Source organism: Mycteria americana, chromosome 11 (genome assembly GCF_035582795.1).
Source record: "Mycteria americana isolate JAX WOST 10 ecotype Jacksonville Zoo and Gardens chromosome 11, USCA_MyAme_1.0, whole genome shotgun sequence".
Classification (NCBI taxonomy): Eukaryota; Metazoa; Chordata; class Aves; order Ciconiiformes; family Ciconiidae; genus Mycteria; species Mycteria americana.
In genome coordinates, this window is record NC_134375.1 from 7,371,620 (window position 1) to 7,389,069 (window position 17,450).

Consider the following 17,450-nt stretch of genomic DNA (forward strand, 5'->3'; position numbering starts at 1 on the left):
ACCTGAAATTAATCATTTTGGACCCAGCACACACCATTAAACATAATCTATTTCCTCTATTGAGAACTGTGGTTAATATTTATCACTGACACATTGTTAATGTATTTCAAGGTCCCTTCTCAAAACTTGCAGCTGATCTGACAAAAGCACCCAGAACTCCTCCGTGCTGTATATTCATTAAGGAACCATTAAGCACGCGTGTGAATTGACAGTGCAGTTCTCCAGAAGTGCTGTAAATGTACCATTGTATACACTGTTTAATTGCAGTGCCAGTCCTTTTGAATATTTCACAGTCCTTAACAGCCACTAACATAACACGCAACCCAGTCTGGAAAACATTTTCTAAAACGATATAAGCTAGGACTCTACTGAACTGCAATAAACCTCAAGGTGAGATGTCAAATTGTCTCAATTGAACCTCAAAAGTTCAAGGACAAAAGAAAACAACGTCCAGAATAACCCCACTAGATTTTTTTAAAAGAAAAACCAGAAAAAATATTTACCATTTTCAGAGTTTGTTTTTCATTTTAACTTGCTCATTTCACAGTTCTGTTTATGAACAGAGGAAAGATAACAGTGCTACTGTCAGAAACTGAGTACCAGGACTTCACTTCAAACAGGGACAGGCAAAACATCTTCCAAGTTAACTGGCTGCTCAAGTTGAGATTTGCCTGAAACTTTATAATAAATTACAAAAACTACTAACATTTCTGTTCAGTGTCCTCTTCTGCTGTTCTACTGCCTTGCACTTGGCTTTGTTTGAAAGTTAAGTGTGTCTTCAGGTCAAGAAAAATATTAATCTCACAGAGCAATCATTAAAAAGGAAAGCTTATTTCTCACAAAGGAGACTTTCCTGGTATGAACTGTCTCAGAGGAAAACTGCTCTTTAACCTGGTCCTGGAGAGGATTGCTTTACAGATCATCTGTACAAAAAAAACCCCAACAAACCATGTACAGAAATACAAGTTTCCCAAAAGTCTACATTTCTGTGACATGAACTTGCTATGTTAAATCATTTTGGGTTTTGTGATTATCACAGTGTTTCATTTACAGGCAGAATATTAATATTGCTATGTATTTCTGTCTCTCTTTTTTTTTTAAACCCATCTCCTCCATTCTCAGTACTTGTGGATTTTACACTGCTGACACTGAAGCAGCAATACCAATAATTTGCTGTTGTACAAGCCAATACTATTTGCTCTCAAAGCTAGCACATAATCTCAAATTACGTATCTCAGCCCCAAGCAGTTACATTACGAGTTTTAGCACCAGTGGTCAAAAACAGCGTTACGAACTCTTAGTAGCACCTTTATGAAAAGGTATGTATACTACATGTGATAGTGTACGCATTTCTGCTGTAAGAAAAACTACAAGCGTGTGATGCTCTGTTTTGCGCAGAGACTGGGACACCCACGGGACATGGACTTCTTGCCTGCTCCTCGAAATAAATGAATAAAGTCCTGCCTCGGCCACTGAGCCAGCACCTACTACTGTTCTGACTGACAGAGCATTGAGGTGGACTGCTCTGCAGCTACTTTTAGCATGTCGCTACCGAACTAGTCTTTCATAGGCATTAATGAAGTCAATGGTCTTTTAGAAAAGTGCTAAAACAGAACACCAGAGTTTTAACAAGACCTGCCTTTCAATCCAGAAGAAAAAAAGCCCATGTCCACGCCAGTCTTTGTAGCACCTACACCATCTGCAGAGCTGCTGTGCTAACACAGTCTGTGCTCGGCTGTACAGAGTACTTTTTTTTTTTTTTTTTAATTTCAATAAGTGTTTTGGTTAACACTTCTGCACAGACACCCGATATCTCATTTGTTGTGGTAAAAAAGGGAATAAACTGGAAAACGGGTTTTCTCTTTTTTTTTTTTTTTTAAATTACAAAGGCACAGTAAAACCAACCTTTAAAAATACAGCATCTAAGTCAAATTTCTTGTGAACATATAACTATATCAAATTTTCTCTGCTCTATACAACACGTTAGCGACCTTACCAACCAAATACACTTCCAACTTTGTGTTTATGAAATTACACAATTTCTGCAAATGTTTGATTTTCTTGAAGACAATTAAGCCGGAAAATGTTTTTATTAAATTCATGCAATCGTACTTTTAGATGCAGATTAAAGCAGATGCTAGGTGCCACTGAATAACTATCACATCTGCCAAATTTATAGAAATAGTATTTTCTCAGTTAAATGATTAAATCATACCAACTTCCCCATTTAGAAATATAAGGTCCAGTTCTGGCTTTTCAGCCCTTATCATTATTTTTTAGTAATGGCATGACAATCCTTCCCCAACACACCTCATCCATAGAGAAACTTGCTTCAAATTTTAATTGAGACCCATACAATAGCCAGACTATGATAGCAAATCTGTTATTTACCCTATTATTTTTTCACAGATGCCTTGGAAAAATTCTAAAATCTCATGCTTCCCCAACAGTCATCTCAATACACACAGAGAAAACCATATTCAAAATATATGCAGCTCTCTGGTTCATGTTCCTCTCCCAGAAGTCAGATACTTGAGATATCAAAAGTTCACATGCAAATTACTCACCTTCTGGTCTATCTAATAGCATTTTAAGGAAAGAATTCACTAACCCTTCCTCCAGGAAGCTGCAGCCAGCAAAACAGCAATTCGGAATTAAAAAAAAAAAAAAAAAAAGACACAAACATACTTCCAAAGCCTCCAAAGCTGCTAACACCGCACAAGACACTCAGCAGTACAGCAAGCCACCTCTGTGATCCTGGGTTTTCTTACTCGATAAGGTCATTAACTACATTTGAATAAACAAAGATCAAGCAAAGCATTAAACGTATTGCAACTCCCACCTATTAAAACTAAAGCTGCTTTACAGAATCATAACCTAGTTTCAATACTACAACACGAGAAGGAGGGGCAGAAAGAAAACAATATTCTGAAATGAAAATGGAGGCCAACACCCTGTTCTCATCAGAAGAAAAACTTTTAATTTCCAGCACAAACTTATTTTCAAATCACAGGACAGAAGACATAAAAGCTCTTTGACGGCTCTAAGTCAGGTCTCTGCAGTCCCTGTTTTACAGGGTCTAGAAAGAAAAAAAACCCCTAAGACTGGGAAGACTTTTCATATATAGCCCTAAATTAACTGCCCAGGCCCCAATCTGCAAAAAGAATATACAAATGAAATGTCTTGGTGTAGCCTACCATGAAGCAAGTTTTAATACCTGTTTATTCCATGAAAATATTTCTCTAATAATAAATCTGATAATGGAGCAATAACATGCTTACTTCTCAATACCGTTGCCTACCATTGAAGCAGAGAAAAGCAGTTTTCTCAAGATGGCAGAGTGTTTGCTACTTAGAAGGAAGGGTTGAAAAACAACAGCTTTTGTTTGCAAAACAAGCCAAAGAAAGAATTAGTCACTTTTGCTAAGTGCTTGGAGATTTTCAAACAAAAGATAGCACCTATAACTCAAACATACTAATGGTAGCAATACCTTCAAATAAACTAGGGAACAACTGGAATAAGCTTTTTTTAGTATTTTAGAAACACAGCTACCATACAGTTCTGTATGTAAAGGCACACACAAGAAAACAAAATGGTATGTGCATAGGAAGGAATGTGAACTGTCTCTGAGCTTCCAACTATTAACTAAGGGTTTTAGCAATGCAAAGAATGGAAGTCAATACAAACATCCTTGTAATGCACTAACAAACTGCTCTAACACTGGTAACTGCTAATTTAACTAGAGAAAACATTTACAGCAGTGCAATGGTGAGCCAAAAATAATTCAATGTTTGCCTATTTAGCAATATACAGATAGTGACGTGAGGGAGGTCTATAATTTTGAGGAGGATTAGTATGTTAAAATGTATTGATGTTTGATGTGAACACTGCAAATATCAGATTGAGTGACTTTCCTTCGCAAAATGTAGATGTATAAATGTCTTGAAAGGGAGTTTCCACCGCCTCTGTGGTTTGGTTACCAAAAAGGTATTCGTGAGTAATTTTCTCTAAAGCAGAAGGTAAATAGGAAGTTGTTGCAAAGTAGAAGGTCTAACAAGAGCATTAATGCACGAATCTTAACTTGCCAATTAAAGTACGACTGCATGCCTTAATGATCTGGTTGGCATTTAGGCTTCATCCACTACCATCTGCAACCCTTAATAAAGGCAATGAAAAGAACTGCAAGAACATTATATCTATTTTTAAATTGTTTTGATCAGTAACTAAGTACAATTATTTTAGTAGTTAGAGCACACAAGTATATTATCTCCCTACTAACAGCTAATAGCAAATTATGGAAGGTTTTCACTTATGCTGTCTCTACTATTCCTCACGTCTGTGTGCAGAGGAGGAAATACGCTTCAGCCTCATCAAATAAGCAACTGAGAATACTGAAGTTGGTTTTGTACAGTTTTGGTTGAGAAACTTTTAAGTTTCCTGGACAAATGGATTTCTGTATGTCTCATTAAATAGATAGATTCTCATAATACCACTGCCCCATGAAACTGCCTTGCACAGGAAAGCCATGACTAAGACCAAGACAAAGGTTTTCTAATATAATGGCTCACAACACTTTGAATGCAAACCAGAATATTAGTGGTGCATAACCAGAGAGCTTTTGATCTTCAGAGACATGCTCTTACAAGCTCTTCAAAGTCACACAATTTTTTAAAATTTTGCTTTAAAGAGTTAACTTTTCATAAAGGAGACCAAAATAATGAGTGCCATTTTTTTTTAATAATGAGTGCTATTTTTTTAATAATGAGTGCTATTTTAATAATGAGTGCTATTTTTTTGCCATTGCAAAGATAAAATGTCAACTCTGAAATGTCACCTACTGCATATCACATTCTATCTTTAGTAGCTTTTCTAGTAACTGCTACACAGATTGCACATATGGTACAAAAATGTATGGTACCTTCACAATTAACTTGTTCTATGAGAGCAGAACTATGTTCCCTGTATATATCTGGGGGAAAAAAACCCCACCAATGCTTTAAAACTTACTGCTTACTCTTTCCACTTATTATTTACAAACACATAGTAGTAAACCACGTAAGACTGATAGGCTAATATGGCAGACCAGTTAAATTCCCAAGAAATAATGTCTTTGTGTCTTCTAGTATGGGAAAGTTTTAACCACTAGCTAAGCAAGTTGTGAGGTTTACATCATTTCCTTTAGGAAAGAATTCCACAGATACACAAATCCCTGCCAAAATGTTTGTTTTTATTACTGTACTTAAAGCTTCCCCTCTCGTAATTAACTATCTTCTCTTACCTCCTAGTTTCTTCGCCAAAAAGTGTATGTAGATTTCTGACATATACAGGTTGTTCACTTTTTAAACTGATATGGCAGAACATTGACTAGATATTTGCATTTTAACACTTAACCATTCACTCATTGCTACAATCAGTTTCCGTGATTAGTGATATGACATCTGAATCCCAGGAAACTCAGACCCAGTTCCCCAATCCACAAAAAAAAGTTTCCCACATAAGCTAGAACAAGAGACTTAACTTTTTTGCACCCAAAAAGGAACTGATAATATCTTTTCTATCGCATCAAAACATGAGGACAGACATACTAAAGAACCAAAAGTGGCTAAATGCAACAGCAATAAAGGGCACAAAGGCATTTAGAAATTAAAAAATGCAGCCATGACTCCACAAAACAAAAAAACCCCTATGAAACAAATTAATGAAATCAGAAGATTCTACTCAGTACACCAGGTGATTTTTTTTTTGTGAGCTACATCCTGTGTTCTACAAAAGGAATGTGAAAAAAAGTTTTATTTTAACATAACTGACTGAAAATGAACAGTTGACATTACCTGCATCTTCCAAAAAATACTGCACAGCCATCAGCACCTTCCCCTGAGGTTGTAGGTCAAGCTATGGAAAGAAAGATACCAACAGTGAAGTATGTGCTTGACTGAAACTCTCAGGAATTTAAACAGCTCCTTCTAGGGAATCAAAGTATAATATTCAATAACTATGGGATTACAACCCTCCTCCGTATCTGACTGCTGCAGCTGACCCAGGGGCTTTTATTCTATTGCTTTTACTAGTGTGCTGCATTGCTTTGATGTCTACCCAAAAGTTCAGCGCAGACAAAGTTCACATTGTTTTTGAATGTCCCTTTCCCGTTTCTGCAAAGAAGTTTGTTGGCTTCTGTTTTTACTATTAGTAAACTCAATTTGCACAGGAACCCAGTTTTAAAAGAAAAAGTCTATACAATCCTTTATATGTTTATTGAGAGTACAAACCATAAAGATATCAAATACTGTTGTCTGTAATCAAAAGACAGTGGTATCATCAAAATTTATTTTACTTTCCCCTTTAAACCACTACACATGGTTTCTGTGGCAAATTCTACAGACCAGCAAAAACAAATGCCTTTTAAGCCAATAGCTGAGGTCAGTTCCTGTGCTCAGAAAGTAGCCACTAATTCTTAAACTGCTGTCTTCATAAAAGGTAAGAAGCTATTAAGCATGAAAGAGTCTGATTCAGTCTTTGCTTAGTACAGAGCAAGTATCCCTGGGTTAACAGTAAATACAACTTGGAGGAGGGAAAAAAAAAAAAAAAGAAAAAAAGAAAACCACAATTACATTAGATACACCCGTGAAGATATCCCCACAAATCCTATTACCCTACTGAGATAATGACTAAGTTTTCATCTTTAAGGCAAAGTCTGACACTCAAAAACATTGGCCCAACAAAGCTTACAGAAGGCGCAGACCTCAGTTACAGCTGCTACTGACAGCTGTCTCTCCATACACAAAAATAACCTTATAGGCTATGGTAAGCAAACTAACATCTCTTTGCTGGGCATGACAGTCTGTCCAAGTCATGACAGAGGCTGCACAGAGGAAGTTTAACACTGATGACATCTACGTGGTACCTGTTCTACAGATAATAAGCAGAGGATTTCAGACCACTGAATTGGCTAAAACTGATCACTTAAACAAAAACTGATCACTATTAGTTTTAACTACTCTTCTGAATAATTGCTCTTGTCTCAGAATTCAAGTTAAGGTGTGGAAAGAAAAGTGTATGATTTCAGAATGTAACAGGTGAGTACAAACCAGTGAGATCCTACCGACATAGCAAAATCTGTAAGCCCCTTCAATGTCAAGCACCCCTTTAAGAAAGTTTTTTCCCCGAGATCTGCATGGTGAGATAGATAGTTAGATTTGCACATACTCAGAGCAAAATCCTGCCATTCTACAGCAAAAACGGACTTGAGAGAGAATAGGAGAGTTTTTTAAAAAAGTATTCCCATAGTAAGCTAAGCAGCAACTGGATACTCCCTCCTATTCATATCCAGCATTCAGGAAAAGCATTCATGTATCCGTAAGAGTTCATGTATCCATCCCCTACCAAGGAAGGACCAGCATTGCCAGTTGTGCGAGAAACGAGATGCTCATCAAATTGGACGTAACCAGGAACTATCTGTTACTACCTGCTCATCCTGCTTTAGACCACCCAATGAAAAGGTCTTCTCCTGTAGGGTTCATGTTCAGACAAGTTCAGAAACACCCCAGTCCAGAAGGCTTTGAATACAAGACTACATGTGAAATTTTAAGGAGATCTGCTCACATTTAGCAAATATTTCCTTAGCACTAACTGTAGTCCAAATACGGAGACGGGCAGTTCCTGTATTAGCAAATACATGTAGCTTCTGGGCAAGCCATCTGGAGTACAGCTTTACATGCAACTGGATGATGGGCAAGACTATAGCACCTATCCACCTAGCCAGACAGCTCTCACTCAAATTATAGGATATCCTGGTATTCCTCTCTGAATCTTCTTTCTGCATTTGGAGAAATGTTAAATATTCAGGACACTAATTAGAGTTGCTTCAAAATTGTAGAGAGTTCTCTGGGACAATAATGCCTCATCACATTCTCACAACCCTTTTTGTTGAACCAGGATCTCAGCAACTTTATCAAATGGGGGGTGGGGGGGAAGGGAAGAAATTGTATTTATTTAAGCCTATTCAGTTGGGTCTGAAAGTTGAAAAAGAAGCTAGAGAATAGGATTTTACAAAGATGGTATCATTAAACCCTTAATTCATTAAAAATTCCTTATAATACATGAACTAAATGAATAAAACAATATGTTCGACATTTCAGATTTCTGGGCTCAGCATTTTGATCCTCCCTGCCTCTGTCACTTTCCCCTCTCTCTAGATGTACAAACCAAAAAATATTTAATATTTTTAATTTTATATTTATTTGGGGTTTACAGTGCAAAATTAATTTGCATACAATTATTTAAAAGTTGTTGTTTGGGTTTATGTAGTTCAACAACTAATAACAACTACTGGCATTTAGACTGAATGTATATTTCTAAATTTAAAACTGCATTAAACCCTAACTTTACCTCCCCTGTTATATTTCTGAGTTCGACTCTCAGAATTGTGCTCAGTATGATACAGGAGCAAATGACACTCTGCAAGACTCCATACCCCTTGGCTTCACGTACAAAAAATTGTTTGGGACACAGCGGCAAGAAAAGATACCAGGATAACAAAAATGGGGATTAAAGGATCCCCATTATAGCAGTATCAAGCCAACTAAAATTTATTGTAAAAATAAATAAATAAAATTAGAAATTCTAAGTAGAAATGCCTTGGAATAAGCTTCACCTTTCTTTTTCTCTGGATGAATTACAATGATCAGATCCAATTTAAACATCTGCTATTTGCTATAAAAACTGCTAGGCTTTATAAAATAGTCATTTAATGTGATATATGCCATTATTCAAACACTAATGCCATGGATTTTATTCTCAATTTCTTGAACTTTGATTGTACGTTATCTGCTTCAAAAATGCTGCTAAAATAATTGTCTTGCAAGCCCTGCCACACATACTAAAGGGATCGAACCCTCATAGTTTAAAAGGCATAAGGCATCTGTTCAGCTTGAAAGAAACATAACGAGGTCAGCAAGTTTAAGGAATTAATCTTTTTCCTTACCCAGAATTCTGCTTTGCCATTGCCTTTCTTGCACCGCTCTGCTAGGACCGATACACCTACAGTCACTTCAGATAATGGCTCTTCTGCTGCTTTCATGAGAACAATCTGAATCACCCGTCCTTCATAAATGTGGGCGTCAAAAGTTGATTTCCATTCTGGATACATGGTAGGTTTCTTCTGAACTAGAGTTTTTCCTCTCTCTGAAAGCCACAAAGAAAGGACAGAAACTGTAAAATCAAATAATGTAGATCTAGTACTTAAACTCAACAAAATAAAATTAAAAAAAAAAAAAAAAAGAAATCAAAAGCAGACTTGCTATTTCTTGTACTGTGGTTGGGGCAAAATTTAAATATTCAGTTCAAACATTCATGACTTGGAAGGCAAAGCTCACCCTGACAAACAAGGCATGCAAAGGCAGTGAAGGTGTTAACATGCAGCCAGAGAGACCAGGAGGGACAAATCCCATTCTGGAATTCAGAAGCTGGTTTAGTCAGTCACAACTTGGCAGGGAATATTTGCATGGCTGCTTTCTGGTATCAATCTCCATGACGTGTCGTCTAATCATAGTGAATACCTACTGCTGTAAGATAAATTAAGATACGTCTTACACTGACCCAATTTAAATTGAAACTGGTGGCTGAGAGATGAAAGGCTCCATATTTCATTAATCTACTTCCAAGTTATCCCAACATTTCACTTCTATTCATAAGTCACTCTCTTTGGCATTGTACTCTGTCTCTGCCATGACTGCTACTTTTTAAATGATATTAAGAAGCTTTATCTGTCCTCTCTAGCACATGCAGACCTTGTGTAGTTAAAGAATAAGGAAAGGCCTGAAAGGACCTCAAGAGAACATCTCTGCAGACTCCTTTCTTAGGAGTTTTATGGTGCTTCACTATTCTTATTAGACGGATTTTTTCCTAATACACAGCTTAAGCCTCTCTTGCTACTGGTTAAGCTAATTTCTTCCTGTCCTTACCTCAGGCACAGAAAACAGCTGGTGATTGCACAATCTATAACAAGCTTTAGCATATTTCTAGATCTGGGTCTCTTAGTAGTCCCATCAACATATCCAAAATGATACTGCCTCCTAAGCAACCACATCCAGCTCTTCACTGTGACTCTGGTACGCAATGCCACCTCCCCAGTTTTACTCTGTGATTTGCTGCCAAGCCAATTATTCCTCATTTGTGCTCAGGTAACTGAATATAATTTTGTACATTCTGCACAATTTCTGCTATTTATCAAGATCATTTGCTGCAATAAAAGTGCTTTCTAAGTGCCTCTTCAGCTCTGAATGATCCATTTCCCCCCTAAATGTGTAATCTGTTCTTACGATATTGTCGTGGTTTAGTCCCAGCCGGCAGCTAAGCACCACGCAGCCGCTCGCTCACTTCCCCCCCGGTGGGATGGGGGAGAGAATCGGAAGAGCAAAAGTAAGAAAACTCGTGGGTTGAGATAAGAACAGTTTAATAATTGGAACAAAATAATAATAATAATAACAACAACAACAACAACAACAATAATAAAAATTATAATGAGAAGGAAAACAACAAGAGAGAGAGAGAGAGAGAGAGAGAGAGAGAGGAACAAAACCCAAGGGAGGGGGGGAAGAGAAAAAAAAAGATAATAATAATAATTAAAAAAAAAAGATGTACAACCGCTCACCACCCGCCGACTGACGCCCAGCCAGTCCCTGAGCAGTGATCGCTACCCCCCAGCCAACTCCCCCAGTTTATATACTGGGCATGACATCATATGGTATGGAATAGCCCTTTGGTCAGTTTGGATCAACTATCCTGGCTGTGCCCCCTCCCATTTCTTGGGCACCTGGCAGAGCATGGGGAGCTGAAGGAGGGGGAAAAAAAAAAAAAAAAAAAAGTCCTTGACCAATGTAAACACCGCTTAGCGACAGCCAAAACATCAGCGTGTTATCAATATTATTCTCATACTAAAATCCAAAGCACAGCATTATACCAGCTACTAGGAAGAAAATTAACTCTATCCCAGCCGAAACCAGGACAGATATCAAGGCAGTAGCAAAGCAGATTAAATAGTTGGAGCCTTCCCCAAGAAGCTGCAGTGTGGTCTGTCTCCTAAAATTAGCAATAGAATTTACATTCACTTCGACAAAGGAAGAATTAGATACTTATTATTTACAAATCTTCCTGGAAACTCAAGGCAAAGTTTGTGTTCATTCATTAATAACTTGCTCGATGCACTCCACTCAGTTGTGCTGAGCTATCCAAACAAGAGTAGCAAATAGCATCCTTGTACTTCTTTATTAGGGAATGCCTGCCAACAACAGCATTACAAATTACAACTCTGACAAGCAGACCTAAGCCTGCTTGCCAAAGGGCATTCTGAAATGCTCAGAAACAGCCACCTGAGGACCTCCTCCATTTCAAAGCAAACTTGAGCATTCCTCCTCTACTCAGTCAAAACCTTTTACCTTGAATTTGGAGAACTCTGCAGAAAGAAAAACTGCAGTTCTTAGGAGTGCAAACCTACTTGCATAGCCCTGTACTTGGTATTCTTAACTATGGAAGAACTTGGAAATATTATGATGAAAATATATAGGGAAAGCTCAAACAAAACACAATTTAGAGATTATTCCGACAGACAATAAAGGTGAGGGGAAATTCAAAGCAGGGTGTCTGCACAGCAAGGCTTTTACACTAGCCTATTTTTTTGATCGCTACAGCCAGACCCTTTCATCAAAAAGGCAAGCTTCAGGAGGCATCCTTGGGAATATAAGAAATTGCACCAATTTGCAGAACCTTTGACAATAGTTCACGGTTTGCAGAAGCAGCAGGTTTACAGAAGCGTTGGTAATACTCCTTGTAGGATTCTTAGAGGGAGAGAGAACTATTTCAGTCTGTTCACAGGACTCTCTCTATTCCCATGTCCCAATTAATATCTGCTTTGATCAGTTCTATATACATTTTTACCCTATGTAAAACTGAAAGAAGTCATCTGAATTACTGGCAACAACTTCCAGCCTGGCCATGCTGCTTTTGTAATTAAAATCATACTAATCAAGATTTGTCATGGATCACACTGCTTGCCTGCAAATGAACACTTAAGTGTCAGCAAAGAACAGCCTTTAAGAAGAACACTGTTCTTACCCCTCCTGTATTCAGGCCTCCTTTGTTTCTGTACTAACACTACTGGCTTCAAAACATTTTACATGTTTGCAAATTGGCTTAATACCTAATCATTAGGCAAATGATTTTCTTCTTCCTATACAATAAGCTTTTCCTTGATCATGTTACAGTGTGCAAATCCAACAAAAGTTATTCCAGATCTTGTCAAAGATAACTGATAACAGCAGCATCAGTTTCTTTTCCCAATTACCCCAATCAGTCACTGCTCCAAGGTTCACTGCGCTCTCCTCCCCCATTTTTTAGTATTTCAAAAGACACATGCAAGCAAAGAGGAGATGTGTTGGGACAATTCTACTTCTCAAAAGGAGACAGCTGAAAAAAACAGTGGATTTATTTAGACCACTTCCACCTCTCCACACATTCTGGCAGCTGCAACACTTTCAACACCACTTCTTCAGAGGTTCTCCCAACAGACTAGGAAACTGCTTCTTTGGAGCTTAACACATTTGCTCAATGACAACATTTTCTGGAAGGGGCACTGCACCTTGTGTTTAAAGTCTAAATGCAGCTTTTACCTCAGCAATAAGGGGAAAGCCCAGTCATGGTGTGAGGAGGAAGAAAATTCACCCTTTCCTGCGTTCTTTGATGTTTTGTGAAGCCCTAGAGCCATAATGCAGGCTGCATTCTAACCCAGTACAGCAATTCCCTCTCATCCTGTTTGGCTACAGTGGTGCATTCTAGCTAAATGTCACCAAATATTATAAACCTTTGGACCAGTTTCTGTAAGAAGCAGTCTTTGCAGGCTGAAGGCCTGCTGAACAGGGAGGTGCTAACAAGACCTTGGGTGAAAGTCATTCCAAGCAAATAATTCTGCCAAAATGCCTCAGTTTCTACAACAACAAACGACACTTCTCATTATTACCTATCCTCCAAGTCAATAAAGATAATTTACTACTCTGTGCTTGAGGATAGTTTTCTCAAACCTTCTGCAGTTCAAATCCCTCTTCATGGCACTCCACTACACCACTCTCCCCCGCAGAGCTTCTGCAAGCACAGTCTGTCACGAACTGGAGAAAGCGATGCTTTATTTAACATTTGCAAAACTTTGTCATGCAAAATTCACAACTCACCTTAACCCATGCAAAAGTGACATTTCATCTGCTTCACCACATATTTTGTGAACAGTTGTGTGTTGGTGGTGAAGTAAGAAACTAGAAAGCTTAGACTTCACCCTACCAAGTGCTGAGCACTCTGGCCGCAGTACAAGAAAGCACTAATAAAGAAGTCTTGTTTTAAGGTGGCGATAGAGACAAAAGTCATTGTTATTTCTCCCATTCTGAAAGAAAAGCTCATGTTGAAGTGCTTGGCAGGACAGGAACAGCAGGACTCACTACCATTCACAGGCTGAGAGGGATTGCAGTATTTCTCAAAAACTTATTCATATCCAGAAAAGCATCACCATTTGTAGCCTCACCTGTAGTCAGCGCTTCCTTCATCTTGATAGCACAGAAAGGCTGTAGTTGCTCCCCTTGACTCTGTACACGTCCCAGCTCAAATGAGTTGAAAGATATCCGTAAGAAGGGCGCCATTGCTCACAATGATACACAACCTAAGTGGAAATAAACAAATAAAAATCATAGAATAAAAGACCTGGTCTGAGACTTGTAAAAAAGCAATACACATTTCTCAGCAGCCATCGTAGCTGACAGAACCCATCCTCTAAACAAGTCTTGAGTGCAGCTTTGAGACCATGAGCCTGAAGTAAAACTGGCACGTACTGAAACAAAAAATGTAACAGGCACAATCAAAGACTGAATTTAAGACACCCTTTTAACCATATCCTATTAAAAGTAAGTAGCAGTTATGCCTTTGACTCAGGTCTTGCTCAAGTTTTAAACACAGAGATCCTATTCATTAACACACAAGTGTATGAACATTCTTATTTGATAAGTAGTTCACAAACTAATAGATTGTTTGGGGTTTTTTTAAACATTTTTTTCCCTCACACCTGGAATGAAGGGTGGGTTGGGGGGAAAAAGGGAGGAAGAAGAGTTTTGTCCGTTCCACATGTATTCCCAGCATCTCTCACAATGCAAGGAGGGAGAGCTAGAAGGAAAATTAATCATCTAAAGCTCACATTATTTTGTTGCTCTTCAGGTACACATTATTTTCTTTTTTAATTGCTACACAACCTCAAAAATTCCCAGACAAAATTCTAGGCACCTCAGTAGGCAATCAAATAATAAAAGGAACACCTTTGGTTAATTTTATTTTTAAAGATTATCTGAGAAACTACTGAACCTACATACAATTTCTGTACACTGCAGCAAAAACCACGACCAGATGTACAGTAAGGGTAACATGTCCTTAAGCATGATCAAGTAATTGCACTGCATATGAGCACTTGATCAACATTAACAACCTGAGTAATTGGTTCATACATGAGTTCACACTTACTTTCTCACTTAGATAAATGCACCGTTACAGAAATTTCTGAAACCTACATATTTCACTGGATAAGTGTGCATTTTATTTTTCATACTTAATATGGAAAACATGTACATTCCAAATACCACCACCAAACTGAAACAAGTATAATATCGCACGACTTCTACTCAAGCATTGCTTTCAGGTGGCAGTGTACTAATCCTAGGAAGTGTCACAGAGCTAATGATTCAAACTGTGAGCCTCTATACCTGCACATACCAGGCAAAGGGAAGAGGGAGAGGTAGAAAAAAACTCCAGAAAAAACTGTGTTGCCTGGTTTCAACTGTCAGGAACTACAAGAATCCAAAACACCTGTAATTTCTAAGTCAGCAAAGTGGTGTTTCACTAGTCTTCCCTCATTCTCAAGAGCTCCTGAATTTTGAGCAGATTACAGTTTACAATTCGCAGCACCTTCAGCAAGGGAGTTAGCCCTGTAGCTTATGTCAGTATCATTTTGTGAAGCAAAAATTACTTATTCAAAGGGAAAACAGTAATTTGATAGCAAGAGAATGCTAGTGCAATCAGAGAATGAGGGATGCAGACAAGGAGGGATTAGGAGAAAAGAGTTAACAAAGTAACGGGAAGATATTATGAAATAAATAAAGAATTGAAACTGGGCTGAGCTGGCCTTTTGACTGTAGATTGTTAACCAGCTCAGTGAAGCAGCACTAGAAAGACCATTTCAAGCAATCCTGCACATACTTGCATTTTTTTAAATGTAAAGACATCGACCCGAGAAGCAATTAACATTCCTCTTATATCTCTGAAGGCCCAGAACAGTCATTTAGATAAAAGACTGTGAAATCAGAGTCTTTGCAGCAAGACAGCATATAGCTCCCAACACCATTATTTGCACATCACGCAATCTCCCTATGCGGAGACCATTCTCAATAAATGGAAAAATTTTCTGGCTCTCTAACATTTATTGAGCTAGTTTTTATTAACTGACTGTTTCCCTACTTTCTTTTCTGTAGAGTAAGACAAAGGTAGAAAGCAGGTTTAGGATTACTTGGCACCGTTGCTTATCCCACTGAAGAACTGAAAGCCACAACTATAATTCACATTCACACAGAAGGTCATCCAGACTCACAATAAAACAACAAACCTTCCCCACTAACCCACTGGTTAGTGCAGCTTGGAGCACCATTTGATGAGACTGGAGATTGAGATGACCTCACAAACAAAGAAAAATAGACAGCTTTTGTAAAAATTAACAAATACCATCCGATACCTCACTTTCACAAATGCAATGTAAACACAATGCTCATAAGGAGTTTTAATGAGGAACACATTTTAGCTGCTCAAGAGACCTTGTGATCACTATGTTCAGAACTACCCTCGAGTGACTAGCTACATGATTTGCCAACACCAGATCACATATAGTTACTACTCAGTATGTATGTAAAAGAAACCAGATTTCATCATCATTCACGTCTGGGGAAACAGCTTTAAGACCCAATTAGGCCATAGGTAGAAACAAGCTGGGTAGGTCAGCATGTAGCTCCCACTGGAAAGTTTATTTGACAGAATCACAGGACTGCAGGATAATTCTGGCTGGAAGGGACAGCCCAGCTAGAAGTCACAATTTCCAGTAAGTCTGGGACTACACTAACAAAAAATTGGAAAGCACTGACAAAGCTAAACTAACAATTGCATGATTTCACTCAGACCATCTGACTCAAGCCAGTGTTAGTCCTGAAACAGAATACAAGGCTTTGACGTTTACCTCTTTAACTCCAGATTAACAGATACAATAGAAACAGGTACAATGCATACGCATTTTGAATAATCCCACAATCTTCCTCATTTCTGATGGCCAAATCATTTGAAGGCCACATTTTCAGCTCTTCTTCTTGGTTTTGAATATGGTTATTTGTTTCAGTTTCACTGTACTTGGCTTCAGTGCAACCTCAAATGCTCACTCAGAAATGCTACACACAAGCAATTCAGCAGCTAAGAGAAAACACCAATATTCCAGAATTTCTGATGATGTTCAAATGCGCTCAGTCCAAGGTCACTGTGAAACTAGAAGATACCTTTTTGCTTTTCCATTTAACAACAACTTAAAAAAAAATCTCAACAGCTTATTTTCACATAACAAACTACCTGTTCCTGCCAAGTTTCTCTACCCTTACACATTATGCTTTTTTCACAAAAGCAGAGATTTTAAGTGGCTTCATGCAAAATCTCACTATATATGATAGACTATATTGTGACGCAGGGAGGTTAAGTGAGAAAGGAGGGTTTGGATTTGCTTCTCAGGTACGTTTTCCGATCCTTGTCTATGCCAAGATATTGCAGTGAGATAGTTGACAAGTATCATCTCTACTGCCATAAACAAAAACATACCCCACTAAAACTGTTTTTGGCAGTGAAACTCAGTGAGAGAGATTCCTTTTAATTCAACAAAGTTTCTCAAAATCCCTGCTGAATACACTCATCCAAAGTTTTGTCACATTTGAAAACTGAAAACATAGAAACCAATACATATGGGGTTTTTTGTCGCATTTTAGACAAGAGTCCCTCTCTAGTCTCCATGACTATTTCAGAAGTGACAGAACAAGTGTCGACTCTAGTTTTAAGAGCTGTATCTGTCAAGAACTGAAACTGCTATAAAACATCAGCTATGAATTGAGGGAGATTTTACCATCTACTCATACAATCTGCATTGCTGCTATGAAGTACTAAAGCCAAACTGTTTTCCCTGGAGGGTGTGATTTTATATCCAAACCAAATGGTGGAAAAACTGAGATGCGAACTCCAAAAATACTGCAAGTCTAAATTACAGGTTCAATATCTCAAACAGTTTCAAAGCCATGTGCAATCTGAAAAAAAGCTAGGGAAAAACCTTCTAGTAACATTACTCTATATGAAGT

General features: G+C 38.0%; 1 protein-coding gene across 4 annotated transcripts in view; it reads right to left on the reverse strand.

Moving 5' to 3' along the window:
• The window catches only part of PRKCD (protein kinase C delta), a 68,671-nt gene that overhangs the window by 17,259 nt on the left and 33,962 nt on the right, over positions 1-17,450 (reverse strand). For all 4 annotated transcript variants that reach the window (XM_075513857.1, XM_075513859.1, XM_075513856.1 and 1 more), the window contains 3 exons: positions 13,562-13,696; positions 8,981-9,180; positions 5,832-5,892 (listed from right to left, as the gene is read on the reverse strand). In XM_075513857.1, the coding sequence (XP_075369972.1) occupies positions 5,832-5,892; positions 8,981-9,180; positions 13,562-13,676 (376 nt within the window). In that variant the 5' untranslated portion in view covers positions 13,677-13,696. The remainder of the gene's footprint in view (positions 1-5,831; positions 5,893-8,980; positions 9,181-13,561; positions 13,697-17,450) is intronic.